Source organism: Berkeleyomyces rouxiae, assembly GCF_048999995.1.
Source record: "Berkeleyomyces rouxiae strain 22BRR77 chromosome Unknown BrBRR77_ptg000001l, whole genome shotgun sequence".
Classification (NCBI taxonomy): domain Eukaryota; kingdom Fungi; phylum Ascomycota; class Sordariomycetes; order Microascales; family Ceratocystidaceae; genus Berkeleyomyces; species Berkeleyomyces rouxiae.
The window spans coordinates 2,682,122-2,700,628 of NW_027396491.1; the positions used below are offsets into that span (position 1 = coordinate 2,682,122).

Consider the following 18,507-nt stretch of genomic DNA (forward strand, 5'->3'; position numbering starts at 1 on the left):
CGGAAAAACTTTTGGAGTGGGTAGAGGAGCATGAGGCAGTCGTACTCAACGCCCGGTTAGGCCCGACCCACGACAGGGGACACACCATTGATTTGGCCATTGCGACCAGAGGACTCTTAGCGCAACGGACGGTGAGGACGGAAATCATTCCAGACTTATCACCTAGCGACCATGAAGGCCTCATGACGACCATAGAGGGAGCACCAGCAGACAGCGACGCCACGGAAAAGCGACGAGACCCGAAGAAGTTGGACGAGGAGCGATTCGCCAAGGAATGCAAGCGACTCAAAGACGATCTGGAGGGACTGACAGCCGACGACCCCGAGACGATTGAAGGGGGCCCGCAGGGCTATGCTGACAAGCTTGCTGAAGCCCTCACTGTGGGACTACAACGAGCAGTGGAGGTCTGTGCCCCGGAGGTACGGCCGAACAAACGAGGAGTGCCCTGGTGGGATGACAGGTGCAAGGAAGCCGCGAAAGTACACCGGAGAGCCAGACGAAGGTGGAAACAAGCCATGAGAAGCGGCGGAGCTAGGCCCGAGATCGCAGAGCAGAGGAACCTGGCAAAGAAGAAGTTGTGCAAAGAGGTTCGCAGAGCGAAGAAAAACTACTACGCGAAGGAGATCAGGGAGATCAACGACACGAGGAAGATTTTCAAAGCAGCCAACTGGGCCCATAAACAGGCCAAGCAACGCACCCCTCCTCTCAAGAAGCCCAACGGGGAGATGCTGTCAGACACCAGGGACAAGTGCGAACTCCTTTTGGACGTGCATGCACCGACAAAACGAGAAGACGACGAAGCACTGGGTCCACTAGACGAAGACGGGAGAAGGGTCTGGGACCCCCCAACCGAGGCAGAAGTGCTGCGGGCCATCAAAAAGCCAGCAAACACAGCCCCGGGAATGGACGGACTCCGAAACGATCTGTGGAAAAAGGCCTGGCCGCACCTGAAAGAAGCCATTGTCCGCCTCTACCAAGTGGCCCTGACCCACGGAGTACACCCTGACATTTTCAAGAAGACTCGTATGTGTCCGGTCCCCAAGCCAGGGAGAGACCGTCGAGAGCCAAGGGCATACAGACTCATCTCGCTACTACCGACCCTAGGCAAAGGCCTGGAGCGACTGGTGGCAAGGCGGCTGGCCTATGAAGCCGTGGAAAGAGACGTCATTCCCAAGAGGTACGCTTGTGCGATTCCAAAGCGCGCGTGTTCAGACCTGTTGCTCAGTCTGGTAGACGAGATCGAACGGGGCTGGGAAATGAAGAACGCAGTGTCGATAGCTACATTTGATGTCAAAGGAGCTTTCGATACTGTCACGCCGAACCGCATGGTCAACCGACTCCAGGAGGAAGGGTGGCCAATAGCACTGTGCAAATGGACAAGGTCGTTCCTACAAGGACGAAGCGCAGCGCTAGCGATGGACGGTCATGTCACGGACACGAGACAGCTGGGAGGCTCACTACCCCAAGGGTCACCGGTCTCCCCGATTCTCTACATGCTGTTCATGGCCCCTCTATACAGCTCTCTACCGGGAGCCAGGGGTTACGCAGACGACGGATGTGTCCTGTGGGCTTCGCCAGATTTGAAGACCAATGCACAGGGGTTGGCTCTCCTTTTGGAACGGGCTGATAACTGGTGCAGAGGAAATGGCCTACAGTTGGACCAGGGAAAGACGGGGATCCTGCACCTCACCAAGAAAAAGCAGGCAGGGAACCCTCCCGTGAAGTTACCGGACGGGAACGTTATGGAGGCCACGCCACAGGGCAGCACTCTCCGCTGGCTCGGACTAGAGCTGGACAGGAAGCTAGCGTTCACTCAGCACCGCGACAAGACGATCAGGAAGATTGAGACCACAGCCAGCGGGCTGAGACTCCTCGCAGGATGCCACAAGGGAGCTCCCCCGGGCCTTTTACTACATGTAGTGAGAGCCTGTGCAGTCTCCAAACTGACGTACGCTGCGGCCGCCTGGTGGCCGATGCACAAGGAACGGAAGATCGCCACGACAGCCAAGCTATTTGATATAGCCCTCAGGAAAGCGATCCGAGCAGCCTTGCCAATGTACAGAACGACGCCAATCGGACTGTTACACCGCGCAGCGATGATTCCGCCAGCAGAGATCCTCCTCGATAGCAACGCTCGAAGAGAGGCAACCCGGCTGCACAACCTTGACGACGCCCACCTGTGTAAGGACTGGGACACTGGCAACAGAATTCAGACTCTCTCTAGGCTCCTGCCCAGAACGATACCTAGCCCTGGCGGGGTGAGACCTGCAAAGGAGAGACCAGACGACCCCATCGAGGCAAAGGGCGACAAAGATGAGGAGGTAGCCAGACATCTAGAGGACCTGCGCATGGCGTGGCCTGATACGGTGTGGGCCTACTCAGACGGGGCGAAAGTCAAAGACGGCGGCGCAGGGGCCGGGTGGACCCTGGTGGTAGACAATACGACCTGCGCCGAAGGTAGCAAACCATTGGGCACCTGGCAAGAAGTGGCTGACGCTGAGGCAATCGCAGCCCTACACGCCGTGCAAGCGGCCCACGAGCTACCGCAAGAGACGACCGGCGACCTTTACCTATGTCTTGATAACAGGGGCATTGTGAACCGTCTGAATGCAGAAGAGGGCGACCTGGGGACATCCCAAACAGTCATCGACGAGACGAGACGACTCCTGGCAAGCTGGAAGCTGAGACAGGGCGGGCTCTTTGCGCCAAAGGCAAGAGTCAGATGGGTACCGGGCCACAAGAACATCCCCGGCAATGAAAGAGCCGACCGGTTAGCCAGAGGGGTTGCTGGGACTGAAGTTGGCGGGCTCGAGATGTCGCTCTCCAGGGCAAAACGGTGGTGCCTAGAGCAGACCGCCACAGAGTTCAAGACGTGGTGGGGGGCGCAGAATGGGCCGTCCCATATAGACAAGCCAGAGCCCGTCGAACCCTGGAAGTTCAAGGACTACAGAGAACACGACCGACTCGATATTGGCACATTGATGGCAGCAATTTCTGGACACGGCGACTTTGCCACGTACCACCAGAGGTTCGAGCACACCGGGGCCGCTCACGATTGTCCGAGATGTGGACAGGAGAAGACCCCGTGGCACCCGTGGACGTGTGACTCGATCCCACAGAGGCTACGGCTGACGGAGAGACTCGTTAAAAAGCTTCTCCCTACAGTCAAAGGAAGCAAGCAGCTCCTCAAGAAGTTGAAGAGGGCGAGAGAGGAATGACCAGCTGCGATGGCGTTTGGCGTGGTGTGTTTTTGTTTTTGTATTTCTGTTTTGTCTTTGGGTGCTTTCTTTCGTGTATTACTTGTTTCTTTTTCTTTCTTTTTTTCCTGTTCTTTTCCTTTTTCATTATCACAGTCTTCATGTATCCCCCCTGATGTATCCTGCGCCAGGAGGTGCTTATCACCACAGGGAAATCCCGAGTCGGCGTCTACAGTTTCTTCGGAGCTGGGAGACTACGGTCACCAAGGCAGTCTGAATCGGAGGATCCCGGCAGCCGGTTATGCCGCTGCCAGGTTGCCAGGACCTGCCTGGTCATCTTATGAGTGTTTGACGAACACTCCGATTGATGTAAAATAGATGAAATGAAATGAAATGAAAAAAGTGTGGTTATTTTCCAGCCGTTACGCCCTCGGGCCGCGCCTGACAGAGAGTCCTCCAGGCTCGCCCTGTTACATGATCATGACAAATCCTCCAGGTAGCACAAGATACCTCAACCCGGCTGCTACCTTGCCAGACGCAGCCGAGCGTTTCGCCCACCATCAAAGAATCGACCTGTCATCGCATCCCCAGATGGACTAGAAGTCAGCCCTAGCAACCAACTACTTAAGAATTCTTGTTTTAACGAGAAGACTCCACAGGGTGAAGGTAGCCAGCCTGTGGTCTTTTTGCCCTTCACTTTGACTTTCGTCTGGGCTTTCTCCTTTGTGTGACCCCGGCGCCTCCTTTGCTCAGAGTCTATGTGACCCTTCCTGTTGCAAAACGCGCACGTCGTGTTCCTTAGCGACAGTTGTACTTGTCAGAAGCTTCTTTCAAATATTTCACCAATTTATAAGGATTCTCAAATCCCATGGCACTCTCGGCCAGCTTCATGTCTACACGTAACAGTTCCGAATAGAGGGATAGGCCAGTCATCTTCCCGAGCCCATCAACCTGACGTTCACACTTGGGAATGCGAACATCGGTGTAATTGGCTAAACCGTAAAGGTCACGGAACCGGCCCATTCGGATCGACATGATATCCTAGAGGGCAACCGAACAAAGACGAAGATCCATTGATTTTGCTGTAGCTTCGATGCATTTGAGCTTTGCGTTTAACGTGTCGTCTGGTCGAAAACTTGTTGTAGGCGATGATTTTCAAATGCCTGAGTCCAGAAATGTTAAGCCGCCACATACTGTGGAGTTTGGGCAGTTGAAGGTTGGTCATCAAACATGGCGGCGGTCTTGGAAAAATGTATTAATTCCTGTACTGTCTCGCACCATTCTCCAAAGGGAACTTTTCCGATGACTGGAAGCTCGACAACTACAAAAGCCTGTGCCACCCATTGGAAGGAAACATTGATGTGGGAGCTCTCCAACCACATACGGGACTCCCTAATGACATCAGGGTGTATAGAAAGATCGTCTATGATCTTTTTATTTTCCATGACCAATGAAACTAAGGACAAGAAAGTATAGTGACTAGTTAACGGATGGAAACCAGACAGAAGTTCTAATAGTGGCGCTTCTGTGTTGGTCTATGTCTCAGGAAGTATGGCACAGAGATGGTGTGTGTGTGGACAGGACCCGAGAAGTGCGATTGGGCAAAACGGTAGCGCGCCGCGACTTGCGCGAAGTATTTCTTCTGTTTGGTTTCTCTTTGTAGTCACGCAGAAAGCCGTGACTTGTTGACCGGCTATAGAAGCTTTGTGAGGATGAAAGGACGTTGGTTTATCAAAAGGGAGGTTGGTGTTCTTTTCAAATATGTGTCGCTTGTACGTAGTATGCATGTGTGGGGCAGCCATGTTCAGCCACATGTGGCTGATGTGGCTGCGGGTTCGTTCCACCCCATTTCGCGATGTACTTGATGGTTCGTCGTATACTGTATCCGTGGGACGTAGATGGCAGTATGCTGTTGAAGTCTTAGGCTTGTTCTCCGTGAGCAAACGGTCTGTCTTGACTGTTTAGCGGGAGGCGCCATGCTAGTTACATTTAGGAAGCTTTCGTACTCTTTCCGTGACAATTGTTTGGTAGGACCCTCTGCGGGCATCTTCTCCGTGAATATGTACTCTAAGCCGACTATCTTCACGTCGTGTAGGTTGCGCATGACTCAGTTCCGGAGCACTAATTGGCGTAGGGACTCCTTAGAGAAACCATTTGACAGAAGTTTACCTTTCCAGCAGAATAAGAGGTAGAGAGTGTCTTTTCCTTACCTCGCGTGCACATGTTCCTAAAGTTTTTATGTTTCATGCGAGTGTGGTTTTCTTCAAAGTCTCCGAGCTACAAGCAGCCATCCCAGAGTTCTTCTTGGCATGGCCAGTTCGAATAGGGCCTTGAGGAAAGCTGTAAGTCCGACAATATTCAAGATGCCAGCCTCTATCTGCCCAAGTGGTAGCATTTTGAATTATTAGTCGCTAGTTAATAAATCGATCTGTTATTTCCCATTTTTATATTCATTACTCGCATGCAACCTCCAAGATTGTGGTCATTCTAGTGCTAGCTAGTAGTACTAGAATCAACCTAGTAGCTATACTTCACTCGCTTGGAATCCCGTGAATCTGATTCCAGGTCGTGGACAACCTTGAATTCTGTCTTGGTCCCTGTTTCCAATGTCGTGCAAACGGTGGAATTGTAGTCAAAAATCAAGTCTTCTTCACAGGGCTCAAGGAAAGCGTGGTCAAAGTCAGTTCTCATCACCCGTTGTGCGTTGTCACACCACCGAATGTTCGCTGGGTTGGTGTGTTGTTCATAAAATCCCATATCACTTAGCTCCTTTAATGTACGCTCAGTTTCGCTTCTGTAGTTTACCACAGGAGAACCCATGTCTCTCGTGCTACCAGAGTCCGAATTTTCCGAATCGGAATACTCCTCGTCTTCCTCTTCTTCTTCTTCTTCATCAGAGTCGTCAGATTCCCAACATTCGCTTGGAACCGCCTTACCAGCGTAGGATGTAAACATCATGTACGGTAGTGTAACAAACTGATCAGGCAATGGGTAGGGGATGGTAAGCTCAATCAGACCAAGATGCACAGGAATCGCCGAGCCCTGTAGACGCAGCAAACGTGTGTAAATTTGCGACTCGTGTACAAGCGCCGCACGATAACGTTCCTGTACGGCCTTGCCTACAAACGTGTACCCCAGGCCAGTCAGTGTGATCTTGAAGGGATAACTCATAGACCTCTTGTTCTCAAACTGGCATTCACAGTTGGTTTTCGGGGTGCTTAATAGTTGCCGCTCGATTATATCGACCAACTGGCTTTGAGTGACGGTGTGTCGATTGTTTTGATTGATACCGTTTTTGTGAAGTGCGTAATTGGGGCACCTGCCATCAAGCTCCTTTTTTCGTACAAGCCCTAGCAAGCAAGCTTGAGTGCAGTATTCGAGTGTTGGCTTCACCACAGCTGACCGCCCATTGCCGTCGTTGTCTTCATATCCCCTGTCTGAATAATCAGGACCTGACTTGGGGATAGCGATCGTGGTAGGGTCCTGGCCTGTGAGAACATTAGAAAATGAATGGAGCATGAATAAACGGCGGTGATTTTTACTATCATGCAACACTAGATTTTGTTCCAACGTTTCTTGTTGGGGCGGAAGGGTCGATATGGCTCCTCCATCATTTGGAAGCAAAGTCGCAGCATCAGGGCCTGGTTCATAGTGATGCCGTGTTTCTTCCCCAATACTTTCCCCTGTACGCCCCAAACGACTTTCTATACTCTCCAAACGCTTTGTCGTATGTTCTAAGAGATTTCTTATACGAACCAAACTTTGTTCTGTACGTTCGAGGCGTTCCTCTGCAGATTTACGATGGTGGGTTTCCGCCTCGTATAAGGCGCGATAGTCTGGTTCATCTGGCATTTTGTGCAAGAGTGGCGAGGGAGAGCTGGAAAAGAAGACGAGAAACAAAACAGCCTGTCTTGGGCAAAGCAAGAGATGGCAAATAGATGCTGCTTGCAGGGTGACAAAAGGAGCTCCTGAATGCTAATGAATGTCAACCAAGCAACCATGCATATAAACCTTGGAGGCTACATGCACAACTAGCATTACATAATCAGTTCGTTTGCTGTCATTAGTTATAGTTAGTCATTGTAACACAGAAAGCATGAACCGGGGCAATGGGAGATGCAGCCTAGGAGTGCACTCTTTGTCTTAACCCTAGTATACCCTTTTGATGACGTTTCTGAATAGAAGCACCGGTAAGCTAAACTTCCAACGTCGGCCCTTGTTTATTCCCTATTTTAATCAGGACGTAAAGTCACGTGAATTTAGGACAGCCCCTCCTCCGCCTTCCAAACAAGTAAGCCCGTCCCAAGCCGGCTGGAAGGGCAGCGAATCCCTGTAAAAAGTGTACTTCAGCAATGAAGGATCCTCCAGCGTCGGTCAGTTTTGTTTGCAGGCGGCGAAAATTTGAAGAGTGCAGGATGTACATTGACGGAAGTGTTGAGCCAAGCGACCAAAGCGATATTTTTTAACCGTCCTTGATCAATGCGATTGATAAAGAATCCCTCATGAAACTGCAGTCACCAAAATAAAAGGCGCCCTCCTGCCGCCTTCACCCTCACCTTCCCATCTTCATTGGCTTTCATCCCCTCTTAATCTGTTCTCAAGCCGTGGCTTCTTTTTTTTTTCTAACTACTGATAACTCTGATAGTTTCTTTTTTTTCCGACTCACTAAATTAGTAATACAAGTACATCCTCTCATCGACCAAAGCCTTTTTTGGGGATATTTTCCCCTTCTTCATACCGCAACCGACGATTTAGCTTTCTTTCAACGGCCTATCATGAACATTGTGCCTTAGGAAGCGGCTTCTCAATCTGTGTTCATCACCAACTGCAAATCGATAGCCCCCCTCCCTCCCAAAAATCGACACTTTGACTCGGTGCATTCCGGCTTCAACGTCATCGCTGATCATGAGCTCCCAAGGCTCTCAACCACCACGGTCGCCTCCTCCAGCGCGCGCAGCAGCATCCTCAAATAGCGACAATGACATTATCACAGCGCCACAGAAGATGGTTTCGGCCATGTCTGGAAGCTTACTTACCTCCTTACTTGGTAGGTCCCATGATACCGGCGCCTGGTCTTCCAAGCGCTTTGGGTTCCTTAAAACAAATTGGTACAGACTAACATTGATATCGTAAAGTTACTCCCCTTGACGTCGTGCGGGTCCGCCTACAATCGCAACATCTCCGACCACCGACTATAGACTTCTCAAAGCTTGCCCTTACTACGTCAAATCTCAGAACATTCCAACCAGCCGATTTGGGTGTTACCGCCTGCTGCCGCGAGGTCTTCTTTGCTGGAAACCCCGAATCATGTGTCCTGCCCCGGCACAATGTTGCTACGACCATAATTGATGAGCAGTGTGTGGTAGAACTTGCACAGAAAACCCGCATCAGCTCAACAATGGACGGACTGCGCAAGATTGCTCAAAACGAAGGAGTTGCCACGTTATGGCGGGGTTTATCACCAACTCTAATCATGTCTGTGCCGTCAAATATCATCTACTTCACAGGCTATGAGTGGCTACGGTCCGATCGACGCAGTCCAATTGCACAGACAATTAACGACGATTGGGCGCCACTTGTGGCCGGTTCTGTGGCCCGTACACTGGCAGCGACAACAGTGAATCCAATTGAACTATTCCGCACACGGCTGCAGGCAACGTCCGGTCACTCGACGTCTGGTCATGTTATCGAGACGCTGCGCGGCATGCAGCAGATGCTAGAGATCAGTGGTTACCGCTCACTCTGGCGCGGGCTGACGCTGACTCTGTGGCGAGATGTACCGTTCTCTGGCATCTATTGGTGGGGCTATGAGACAGTTCGCAGTAAGCTGGTCAGGATGCGCGAGAACCGGCGACATGCAACACAGGACCTCGACGATTTGGGTCGACCTCGGCGGGTATTCCAGGAACATGAAAGTTCGTCCGACACCTTCACAGACAGCTTCATATCGGGAGCCACTTCCGGCGCCATCGCATCCTTCATCACTACACCCTTTGACGTTGGCAAAACGCGCACGCAGGTCTTTCGCGATAGCAGCATAAAGGCAGCCAGATCCGCAGCTGCACCAGAACAGCGCTCAATGATAAAGTTGCTCTGGCATATATTCCAGAATGAGGGTGCCGCGGGTCTGTGGAAGGGATGGGTCCCACGCACACTCAAGGTGGCGCCCGCATGTGGAATCATGATAAGCAGCTACGAAGTCTGCAAGCTTGGTTTCCGGGTGGTCAACGAAAACAAAGCCAAAACGATTGAGGAGGGGAGATTCTAAGGAGTGGGCCTGTCTTGTCTTTGAAGATCGCTCTCTCCCCTTTTTTTTTTCTTCTTTCTTATCTCTTTTATACTCCCCCCTACTCTGCCCCTTTCTTCACGATTCTACTTATATAATCATCTTTCGGATCCTGGCGTTTTCTGCTGTTTTTTCTGGAGCGTCTCACGGCCCCAAGGAAGGGTCTTTCTGGTTTCTTGATACTCGGTTGGTTCTGTTGGTACTTGGGTATAGGCCAGCCCGACTTGGGCGTTGGTCGTATTGTTCGGCGTTGGCGGAGGGCTTGACTGATGTTTATACTTGGCCCTGTTGCTTTTCTCTTGTCTCTAAATTTGCATATCTCTGCTCTCCTCTCTTCTCATTCATTCCTTGCATTGTCCCGCACTGTAGCCGGGCGTTGATGGTGGTATACCAACTTCCCTGAAGTTGCAATATCTGTGAATTAATTTCCTGAATTCATCATAAGGGTTTAACAAAATTAGGGTCCTGTATGAGAGCTATGGGCATTTTTCTGCCTACCTGCCTGTTTGCTTGCCTCTGCCTGTTGTCTCCAAAGCTAGTTTCTTGCCTCCTCGTTTCGTCTTGGCTGCGTTTGACATTGTTTGGATTCAACACTGAACTAGTTATTCCTTATTGTTGTGTTTATATATTCAGACTGTCTTGCTCCTTTCTTGACAACGAATCTTTTCCCGTCTTTGCCTACCCCAAACACGTCGATTTTTGATCTCGCTAAAAAAAGCCCTTTACACGCTGCCGCGAAAATCCTCGTCGCGACTTTCAACATCACGTCACACACGCCTACGCCCACACACAAATAAACACCACACAAACAATCGGCCATGAACACCACTCTCAAGCGCAAGGCCACTTCGGCCCTTGACGGCGAAGACTCCAAGAAAACCAAGCCCAATGCCAGCATCACGTCATTCTTTAGTGCCAAGCCTACGCCTGCTGCCACTGGCGATGGCGCAGCTGCGTCGACTTCTTCGTCGACATTCAACAAGGACAAGTGGGTTGCGTCTCTCACAGACGAGAAGCGCGACCTTTTGCGACTTGAAATCGAAACGCTTGACGTCTCGTGGCTGGCCCTGCTCAAGGACGAAATCGTGACCGACGAGTTCCTCAATCTCAAGCGCTTCCTTAACCGCGAGGTTGCAAATGGACGCAAGGTCTTCCCTCCACGCGAGGATATCTACTCTTGGTACGTAGCATCTATCGTTGCGAGTTGAATGCATTCGCTAACTTGTTCTTTCAATCCCACAGGTCGCGCTACACCCCGTTCAACACCGTCAAGATCGTCATCCTCGGTCAAGATCCCTACCACAATGTCAACCAAGCCCACGGTCTCGCCTTCTCCGTCCGTCCCCCGACCATGACTCCCCCCTCGCTTCGCAACATGTACGTGTGCCTCACGAACGACTATCCTGAATTTGTCACCCCGCCCAAGAACAACGGCCTCCTCACTCCATGGGCTGAGCGCGGCGTGCTGATGCTCAACACTTGCCTCACTGTGCGTGCCCATGAAGCTAATTCACATGCCAACCGCGGCTGGGAGCGCTTTACCCAGCGCGTCATTGATCTGGTTGCTCAGAAGCGCCAGAAGGGTGTGGTGTTCATGGCTTGGGGTACGCCGGCAGGCAAGCGTGTGATCAAGGTCGACCAGAAGCGCCATCTGGTGCTCAAAGCTGTACACCCTAGCCCTCTAAGCGCGTCGCGTGGATACTTCACATGTGGCCATTTCCGCAAGGCAAATGAGTGGCTGACCACTCGTTATGGTAAAGGGAGCGAGGTCGATTGGACTCTGGTGCAGTCACCCAAGATTGCGCCACCTCCGCCGCCGGCTGTCACAACTTCAGCGGCAGCTCCTGCCAAGCCCTCATCGTCTGCTACTGCTCCGAAGCAGAATACTGAACCCAGAGGATCAGTGCGGACGAAGACAGAGCATGATGAGGCTGCGCCCGAAGTTGAGAAAGCCGAGGAAAAAGAAAGCAAGCCCGAGAGTCCAGAGGTCAAGATTCACGAGGATAAGGAAGAAGACGAAGCCACCCCTGAAACCCAGGCGAAAGAAGAGCCCAGTAAGTTAGATTCTCCAACCAGGGCGCAGGAGGACGAAAAAGAAAACGAGATCAAAGGCACTGATGAGTCGTCTACAACAGAGGCTTGAAGTGGCTCCAAGGCATGTTCTGCATAGGTCGCTCGTGTCAGTGAGCCCATTCAGCCGAACCAAGGAGCGCCTCATTGCATCTCCGTAACCTTTCCTTACGACTGCCCTTATTTGATCCCAAATAACACTAGGCCTCTCCTTTATGGCTGGTTTCGGTCGTCATCTTTCTTTGTTTTGTTGATGTCGCTTTTTTTCATAATCCAGAAGAACTCATCCAGTTCTGCCATGCAGCCCGTGATATATTTCCTTCTTTTTTTAGATGTCTCTAGTTTCACCTTTTTAGTTTTGATAAAAAGTTTAACAGTATCACCTGTGTTGTTTGGCATAGTTTCCTTTTGCTGCTCTCTTATTGTGCCCGTGTAAATACCACCGGCGCCCAGTTATTTGACCCTGTCCATGTTTACGTGCGAATATATACCTCCCAGTAGAGTCTTCTGTGATGATCATGGATGTTAGTTATTCACCAGAGTTACTCGTCTCCTCCTGCTTCTCTTCCCTCCGTCGCTCTACCCACTCGCCCAGTTCTCTCCAGATGTTCTCCTTCTCTGCCGGACTCAGAGTCGCCGCCAGCCCGCTTGTGCTGGTAGCCACAAAGACCTTTGCGCCCTTCCAGCCCTCCTCGTCGTTTGTTCTCTGCACAGCGCCCATGTTTTCCGTCTCTCGCTGCCACCCGTACCGAAACTCGCTCTTCTTGATTCCACGCCCATGCCGTACCCGCCATATGCTTTCCCATATGCTCTTGCCAACGATACACATGACCTCGGGTCGACACAGCCGCGCCTTGGCCTCCAGCACATGCACGCCGTCGTCCATCTCGGCCTTGCTTAGCTCGGCGCCGTTGCGGCTTGGGCGCTCTACAATGTTGGTTAGGCCCAGCTGGTACAGCTGGGGCATGTCTTGGTCTTCCTCAGGCTGGCAGCGGCGTGGCGTGATGCCGCTGGAGTGCAGGAGCTTCCAGAATAGGTTGGATGGGTGTGCAAAGGCGTGGCCGCTACGTGCTGTACGGATGCCGGGGTTGAGCCCCACGAAGAGAACAAGGAGGTTCGGGCCGAGCGCATCAGGCAGAAGGTTCAAGTGGGCGTATTGCGAGGGCGGGGCGTAGGCTGCTGGCACACGCTTGCGCTTTTTCTTTGTGGGTGAAGAGGGAGCACGAGTGACGATGGGGCTTTCCCGTGCCCTTTTCTGGCCTTGATCAAGAGGCCGTTTCTTCGCGTGGGGCGTGGTTGATGTACTGGGGGCTAGTGCTCTGTCTGAAGACAGCTTTGATAGACGAGAGCTGTGATGCGCCGTATCAGAGAATGCAAAGCTGGAGATGTCTAGTTTTCCAGCAAACGAGGACGTCGTCTCTGTTTGGGATTTTGAGCCGTCCATATGGAAGGATGGGATATGTGGATGTGGATTGAAGTGAGTTTTGTTTCGGAAAAGATGCCAGCCAGAATAGTGAAGAGTAAGGCCAGTTGGTGGGAAATATCAAGGATTAAAGATGCTGACTGGCCGGGCGGCTTACAGCCAGTGACAAGGATACAGTTTATCTTGTTTTTTTTTTTTTTTTTTTTTTGCATAACACACATATATTACCTCATCATGGCCATCACACCAAATCGAGTTTTGACAACACATGTTGAAACCTAGATCATCTAAGCAGCTTGTATAATTAAGAAAAGCTAAGACTATCCTACCCATTGACTACTAAACGCCATGTAAAGTTTATGAAAATCCAGTCTTCGACTCGTCGTCTACAGACCCAAAAGTGACACCCAACCATCGACCATCTCGACCTTCCCTCCCGTAGGAAAGCGAAGAGAGGTAAAAGCCGATAGTCTCATCAAAGCCCATGCAGATATCGCGGCCGATTAATGCATACAAAGTGCCCGAAAGACTGTCCCATCGCCAGTTTGTTTCGCCTTCATTGGGTCTCTGGACGATGTAGGGCTCAATCACATTTGTCACTCTGGCATCGATTGTCTCATCGTACCAAACTGCGTCAAGGAGTGCATTAACACGTCGATTCTTGATATCGATAAATCTGATGTGTTTTAGACTGCTGTACTCTTTCTTGGTCTGATATCTCCAGAAAGACAGTAGGGCCTCGGCAGATGAGAATCTTTCAGGATTTTTGAGTTTTGAAAGGACCATGTAGCCTTGATCTTTTTCAACCAAGATTTCGGCATCGAAGCCTCCATCACTAGTGACACGCAGCCAGTCAAACTCCTGAGGCTCGACATATAGGCCAAGATCTAACATTGTGCGCACAGTAGCAGTGGCTACTTGCGTGTAAAACAGAATGGAGGCGAGAATCCACAGCGGAACCATGGCGGCTAGTCTGGCAATGGCCGAAGAAGAAAAAAAAGGGTTAAAAGAGAAGAGATGAGAGAGCAGAGGACAGTGAGGTTGGGGGCAGTAACTGGAGTAGTGAGTTTATATAAATGAAAGACTTGTCCGATGGTGAAGGTGGCCTCGTGTCACGATTGTTTGGAGAAACTGGCCCAGCAAAGGTTTATATAGAAATGACTCCCAGGGGGACAGACGGCATGATGGCCGACTTGACAAGAAAGTTGGTTCAAGCTGCAAGAGCCACCTGAACGCTTTGATATATTTTGCACAACTAATTACTCTGACAACCGACACCACCGACGGAAAAACTTCACCGATCAAGCACGGTTGCCAGCTCGGAATAACAGTGTCACTGATATAGTGTATATGCATGATGCAAGTGGCTCTCGGCATATGGCCTGGCGGGTCTTCCGAGTGACGGGTTTTACATGAGAGCCTGAACGTCCGTGAGACCGGCTCAGCGACTCCCGTCGGTTGTACTTGTAGTACAGGCCTGTCGCTTCATTCCTGGCAGTTGAATCTTGCTGACACCTCAAGCGCAGATAGGGTGTGTACACTTATAAAAAGAAAGAGTTGGAATTTTCATTGGTAGATAGTGGCTCCCTTTGTGTGAAAACTCAAGAATCGAGACTGAGAAGAGAAACAAAAAGACAATGCAAAAAAAAAGTGCCTTGAAGTTTTCCTCAAATCAACTGCACAATTATCTTATTTTCAGGCTAGTTTGAGTGTCTTTTGTTGCCCGTGCTTCTACGTAGAAGCTTATGATATGTCAGAGGGTAAGGTAACTCTGGGAATAACAACGACTAGGGTCTTCAACCGGGACTACATTCATCCCTGAGCTTTGCACATGGCCAAAACTAGCTCAACCCGTGTGGCCATCCTCGCCTTTGACACCATAAAGGGTTGGGCACAAGCACTGTGTGGGTGTACAAACATAGACGTGTCCCTTTGAAAGGAACTAGTGAATATATGAAAGCACAAATAATTCACAAGACTGGCGCAGGCTTAGAGAGTAGCGAGCTCACCGCATACTTTCATTGCTCGTCTTTTTACTGGGGCATCTGATAAGGGATCATGAACGGAATTGCCGATCATCCATGGAGAGTTGATAATGGGGGCGAGTTTTCTGGTTGCCTGAACCAGAGTAGTACCAAGAGTGGTCCATTGTCTAGTCATACAAATAAATACCATGTACGCGGTAGTCAGATCTAGGGCGGCGCAGAGTCGGCAATTTTATACGTTACGTAACACACGCGCTGCTACCACGTCTTCTTGAGAGCCCTTCTTTCTAGAGACTTGCATGAGCCCTTGAAGCATTGATGTCTGACCCCTGGAACTGGATCGGTATTTGCCGTACATATTACACCGTAAGTCGCTGGTAGACATCTGGGCCTGTAGCTAATTGTTCGCATTGCAAGTGCTCTAGTTATATATTTCAGGGGCACTATCTCGAGACTCAGTGAATGGGCGCTCTTCTGTATAGTTCTTCTTTTGTCTTGACTATCGATTTCGGTGTCTTGTAATTTGGGCTTGAGTGACTTGATAATTCTATAGCCATAACCCTTGCACATGACCACTTTGAAGCTGCTACTACCGAGCTTGCAACCTAAATGTTTATGGATATACATGATAGTCTGTATGCATGGACAGTAACTTCGACTGGGTCTTGCATCACCAATTACAGCACTAGGTCACATGTTGGATGTTTGAGATTTTACACCGCAGTGCTACTGATCGCTGTTACACAGGAAATCCAGTTGCATCCGGCTACCATGTGCGATTTGCCTAGGCAGCCAATGATTCTCATGATTCTCTTCATCTTAGTTGGTGAGGAATATGTCAAGTCTGATTTCTACTCATGACTGGAAGTCTGGGAGGCCTAGTGACTGTAGATCTTCAATAGACGCTATCACAGTCGGAGGTTTTCATCAAGCAAAATATTGATCAACATATTGAAAGTGCTGACTATATGTCTGTTGTTATAGTTCCTTTATTCTCTTTCTGATCCCAAACGTACCAAAGAGCCGGGAAACCCGTTTGAATAACCATCTACTTGTATACGACAGAATACGATGCCAAGGGCGCGATTTCTAGGAGGTAAAAACACCGTACTACTTGTAACTCAACTTCATATTAACATCCCGTGTCTGCGTGTCATTTTGAAGAAGCACAGTTGTTGGAGATGAGAATTCACAACATAGTCATGGCGGCTGAGTCGGTAGTATAAAGCAAATTGAAAAGGTTAGATACGAATGACACTACGAAAGTTGTTGTCACAGACCGAAGCCTGTATTCAATGACGTCTTCCAGAGCAACTCTTGAGCAGTGGGCGACTGCGGGTGTGCGTAAACTTCAAGGGACTGCTGTAGAATTTTGGGGACTGACATTGAGACTAGGAAGACTCTCTGTCTGGCCAGGCCCGAGAGTGTAACGGCTGGAAAATAACCACACGTCAAATCTAGAAACATTACAAAGAGAAATACCGTCCCTCCCCTCCACATACGACCATAGCTTGTAGAAAGCACGGGATCCCGTCCGCTCTCCCTTAGTTAACCTACAAAGCGCTAGAATAGTACTACGGTGGGTGACCACGTGGGAATCCCCAGTGTTGTATGTCTTTTTTATGATTATATCGTGAGTCTGCTTAGTGTGGAGGTGAGGTGGAGGTTGTTTTTGCTCCCGTCGCCCAAGTAAATGTTTTCCTTATAAATAATTTCTTGACAACAATATTCCACATACGACCATAGCCTGCGGAAAATACGGGGTCCCGTCTGCTCCCCCTTAGTCAAGCCTCAGAGCGCCGAACCAGTAGTATGGTGGGTGACCACATGCGAATCCTCGGTGTTGTATGTATTTTTGCCGGGATTTACGGAGCCACATTTTTGTGGGGCCGCGCCGGGCCGTGCCTCCAAGAACCGCGATTCTGCCCCCACTATTCAACAATCATCGGGCAAGATGGCCGAGCGGTCTAAGGCGCTGTGTTCAGGTTAGTTCTTCTGGAAGACCTTCGCAGTGGAGCAATCCGCGCGAGTTCGAATCTCGTTCTTGTCAACATCTCATTTTGCCACCGATCTCTCCCGGAGAGAGATGGGGCGTTTTTTTTGCGGCGTCTATTTGAGGGCTGCCGGGTGCGGCTGGGCCGATGTTGGCTGGCTCGCGCGTAGACAGTTAAAATAAAGAATCAGTCTCTCGCCCGCGCAGTGCTGACTGCTCTGTCCGGCCATGGCGACTTTGCGGCCTACCATCGCCGCTTCGAACATGTGGACGCCGTGCTCTCCTGCCCCCTTTGCGGATCGGAGACCGCCCCAGAACATGTTTGGGTCTGCCCCCGGAACCCACAGCGGGTGTCCCGCAGCTTCTTCCAGAAGTTGATAGGCACCAAGCGCGGGGCCACCTGGCTGGCCGCCAAGGCAGCTAAAGCACCCACTGTGCTGCTCGCCCACCGCCGTGCGAGGACTGAGGTGCACCCACAGGCCGCCGACCCTCCCGCTCGCTCCCCGTCGAGCCTACCACCGCCCGCCCCTCCACCTCCCAGTGCGGGGGCTCCCCCGGGCCTCTCGGCTTAGCGCGCGCGCTGCCACTCTCGTCTGTTTGCTCGTTCTCCCTTTCTCTCTCTACTTCTTGTCTTTCCTTTGTTACTTTTCTTTTGTCATGTTCTATCTTTCTTTTGGGTTTGGTCTTCTACAGGGTAAAGGCCGAGGCTTGGGGTCTTGTTTGGGGCCTTACAAGCGAAGGACAGCCATTGCGCTGGGCGGTCGGGGGACCCTCCGTCATTATACTTCGTGCTGTGGGGATTTTCTGTATGCATGATTCTGGGTTTCTGGTGCTTTAGCTTCTGTATGTATTTCTTGGTACTAGTTTTAGTCCCCTGTCGTATGTCGAGAATACCTCGCGAGTAGACAGGTAAAATAAAGACAATCAAATCAAATCAAATGCTCCCGTCGCCCAAGTAAATGTTTTCCTCATAAATAATTTCTTGACAACAATATTCCACATACGACCATAGCCTGCGGAAAATACGGGGTCCCGTCTGCTTCCCCTTAGTCAAGCCTCAGAGCGCCGAACCAGTAGTATGGTGGGTGACCACATGCGAATCCTCGGTGTTGTATGTTTTCTTTTCTGTTCTGTTCTGTTCTTTTTTTTTTTTTTTTGCGTCGATGGATTTTGGTTACACGGGCTTTGTGCTACACAGGCAGCGAAACAAGGATAATGGCCTCACCTTCGCACCTAGAATTGGTAGACTGGTAAATACAGAAGCTGATCGTCTCCGAGAAGGGCTTCAACAACATTTTCCTCGAGGCATCTCTAGCCCCGGCAAGCCACCCCTTAGGGTTCGGAGACATCGATGGCGGCAAGCTGGGTACGTTCAAGAGGCTACTCCCGCACAAGATCGCCACGAGCCTCCCTACTAGGTGCAAGGGAGTGCTCCCGACAACCCGCCCCCCGCTGCAAGGCGACAAGGAGGCCGCAGCCGTGGCCCACCAGCTACTAGTCAGCTCCTCGGACCCCTCAGATCTCTGGATCTATACGGATGGATCCAAGTTGAG

The 18,507-nt window shown here is 50.7% G+C and overlaps 6 protein-coding genes across 6 annotated transcripts, besides 2 other annotated features; 3 read left to right on the forward strand and 3 right to left on the reverse strand.

Annotated features, from left to right (window-relative positions):
* Positions 1-182: 182 nt before the first annotated feature.
* BROUX77_000762 (uncharacterized protein) lies at positions 183-3,218 on the forward strand (the record flags this gene model as incomplete). Its single annotated transcript, XM_073752730.1, has 1 exon — positions 183-3,218. One exon carries the CDS (start codon positions 183-185, stop codon positions 3,216-3,218), a length of 3,036 nt encoding a protein of 1,011 aa, XP_073608998.1.
* A 2,496-nt stretch (positions 3,219-5,714) lies between these two features.
* Positions 5,715-6,716, reverse strand: BROUX77_000763 (uncharacterized protein; the record flags this gene model as incomplete). Its single annotated transcript, XM_073752741.1, has 1 exon — positions 5,715-6,716. The coding sequence occupies one exon, from the start codon at positions 6,714-6,716 to the stop codon at positions 5,715-5,717; it is 1,002 nt and encodes a 333-aa protein (XP_073608999.1).
* Positions 6,717-8,102: 1,386 nt separating this feature from the next.
* On the forward strand, positions 8,103-9,465 carry BROUX77_000764 (uncharacterized protein; the record flags this gene model as incomplete). The annotated part of the gene is made up of 2 exons (XM_073752752.1): positions 8,103-8,244; positions 8,333-9,465. 2 exons carry the CDS (start codon positions 8,103-8,105, stop codon positions 9,463-9,465), a joined length of 1,275 nt encoding a protein of 424 aa, XP_073609000.1.
* Positions 9,466-10,301: 836 nt separating this feature from the next.
* BROUX77_000765 (uncharacterized protein) lies at positions 10,302-11,626 on the forward strand (the record flags this gene model as incomplete). Its single annotated transcript, XM_073752763.1, has 2 exons — positions 10,302-10,663; positions 10,726-11,626. 2 exons carry the CDS (start codon positions 10,302-10,304, stop codon positions 11,624-11,626), a joined length of 1,263 nt encoding a protein of 420 aa, XP_073609001.1.
* Positions 11,627-12,082: 456 nt separating this feature from the next.
* BROUX77_000766 (uncharacterized protein) lies at positions 12,083-12,997 on the reverse strand (the record flags this gene model as incomplete). Its single annotated transcript, XM_073752774.1, has 1 exon — positions 12,083-12,997. One exon carries the CDS (start codon positions 12,995-12,997, stop codon positions 12,083-12,085), a length of 915 nt encoding a protein of 304 aa, XP_073609002.1.
* Positions 12,998-13,333: 336 nt separating this feature from the next.
* Positions 13,334-13,939, reverse strand: BROUX77_000767 (uncharacterized protein; the record flags this gene model as incomplete). Its single annotated transcript, XM_073752785.1, has 1 exon — positions 13,334-13,939. The coding sequence occupies one exon, from the start codon at positions 13,937-13,939 to the stop codon at positions 13,334-13,336; it is 606 nt and encodes a 201-aa protein (XP_073609003.1).
* A 4,093-nt stretch (positions 13,940-18,032) lies between these two features.
* Positions 18,033-18,065: a sequence feature (Protein overlapping with rRNA (BROUX77_000768, KAL5614931.1) was converted to a misc_feature.).
* Positions 18,066-18,214: 149 nt separating this feature from the next.
* Positions 18,215-18,507: part of a sequence feature (Protein overlapping with rRNA (BROUX77_000768, KAL5614931.1) was converted to a misc_feature.) that runs on past the window's edge.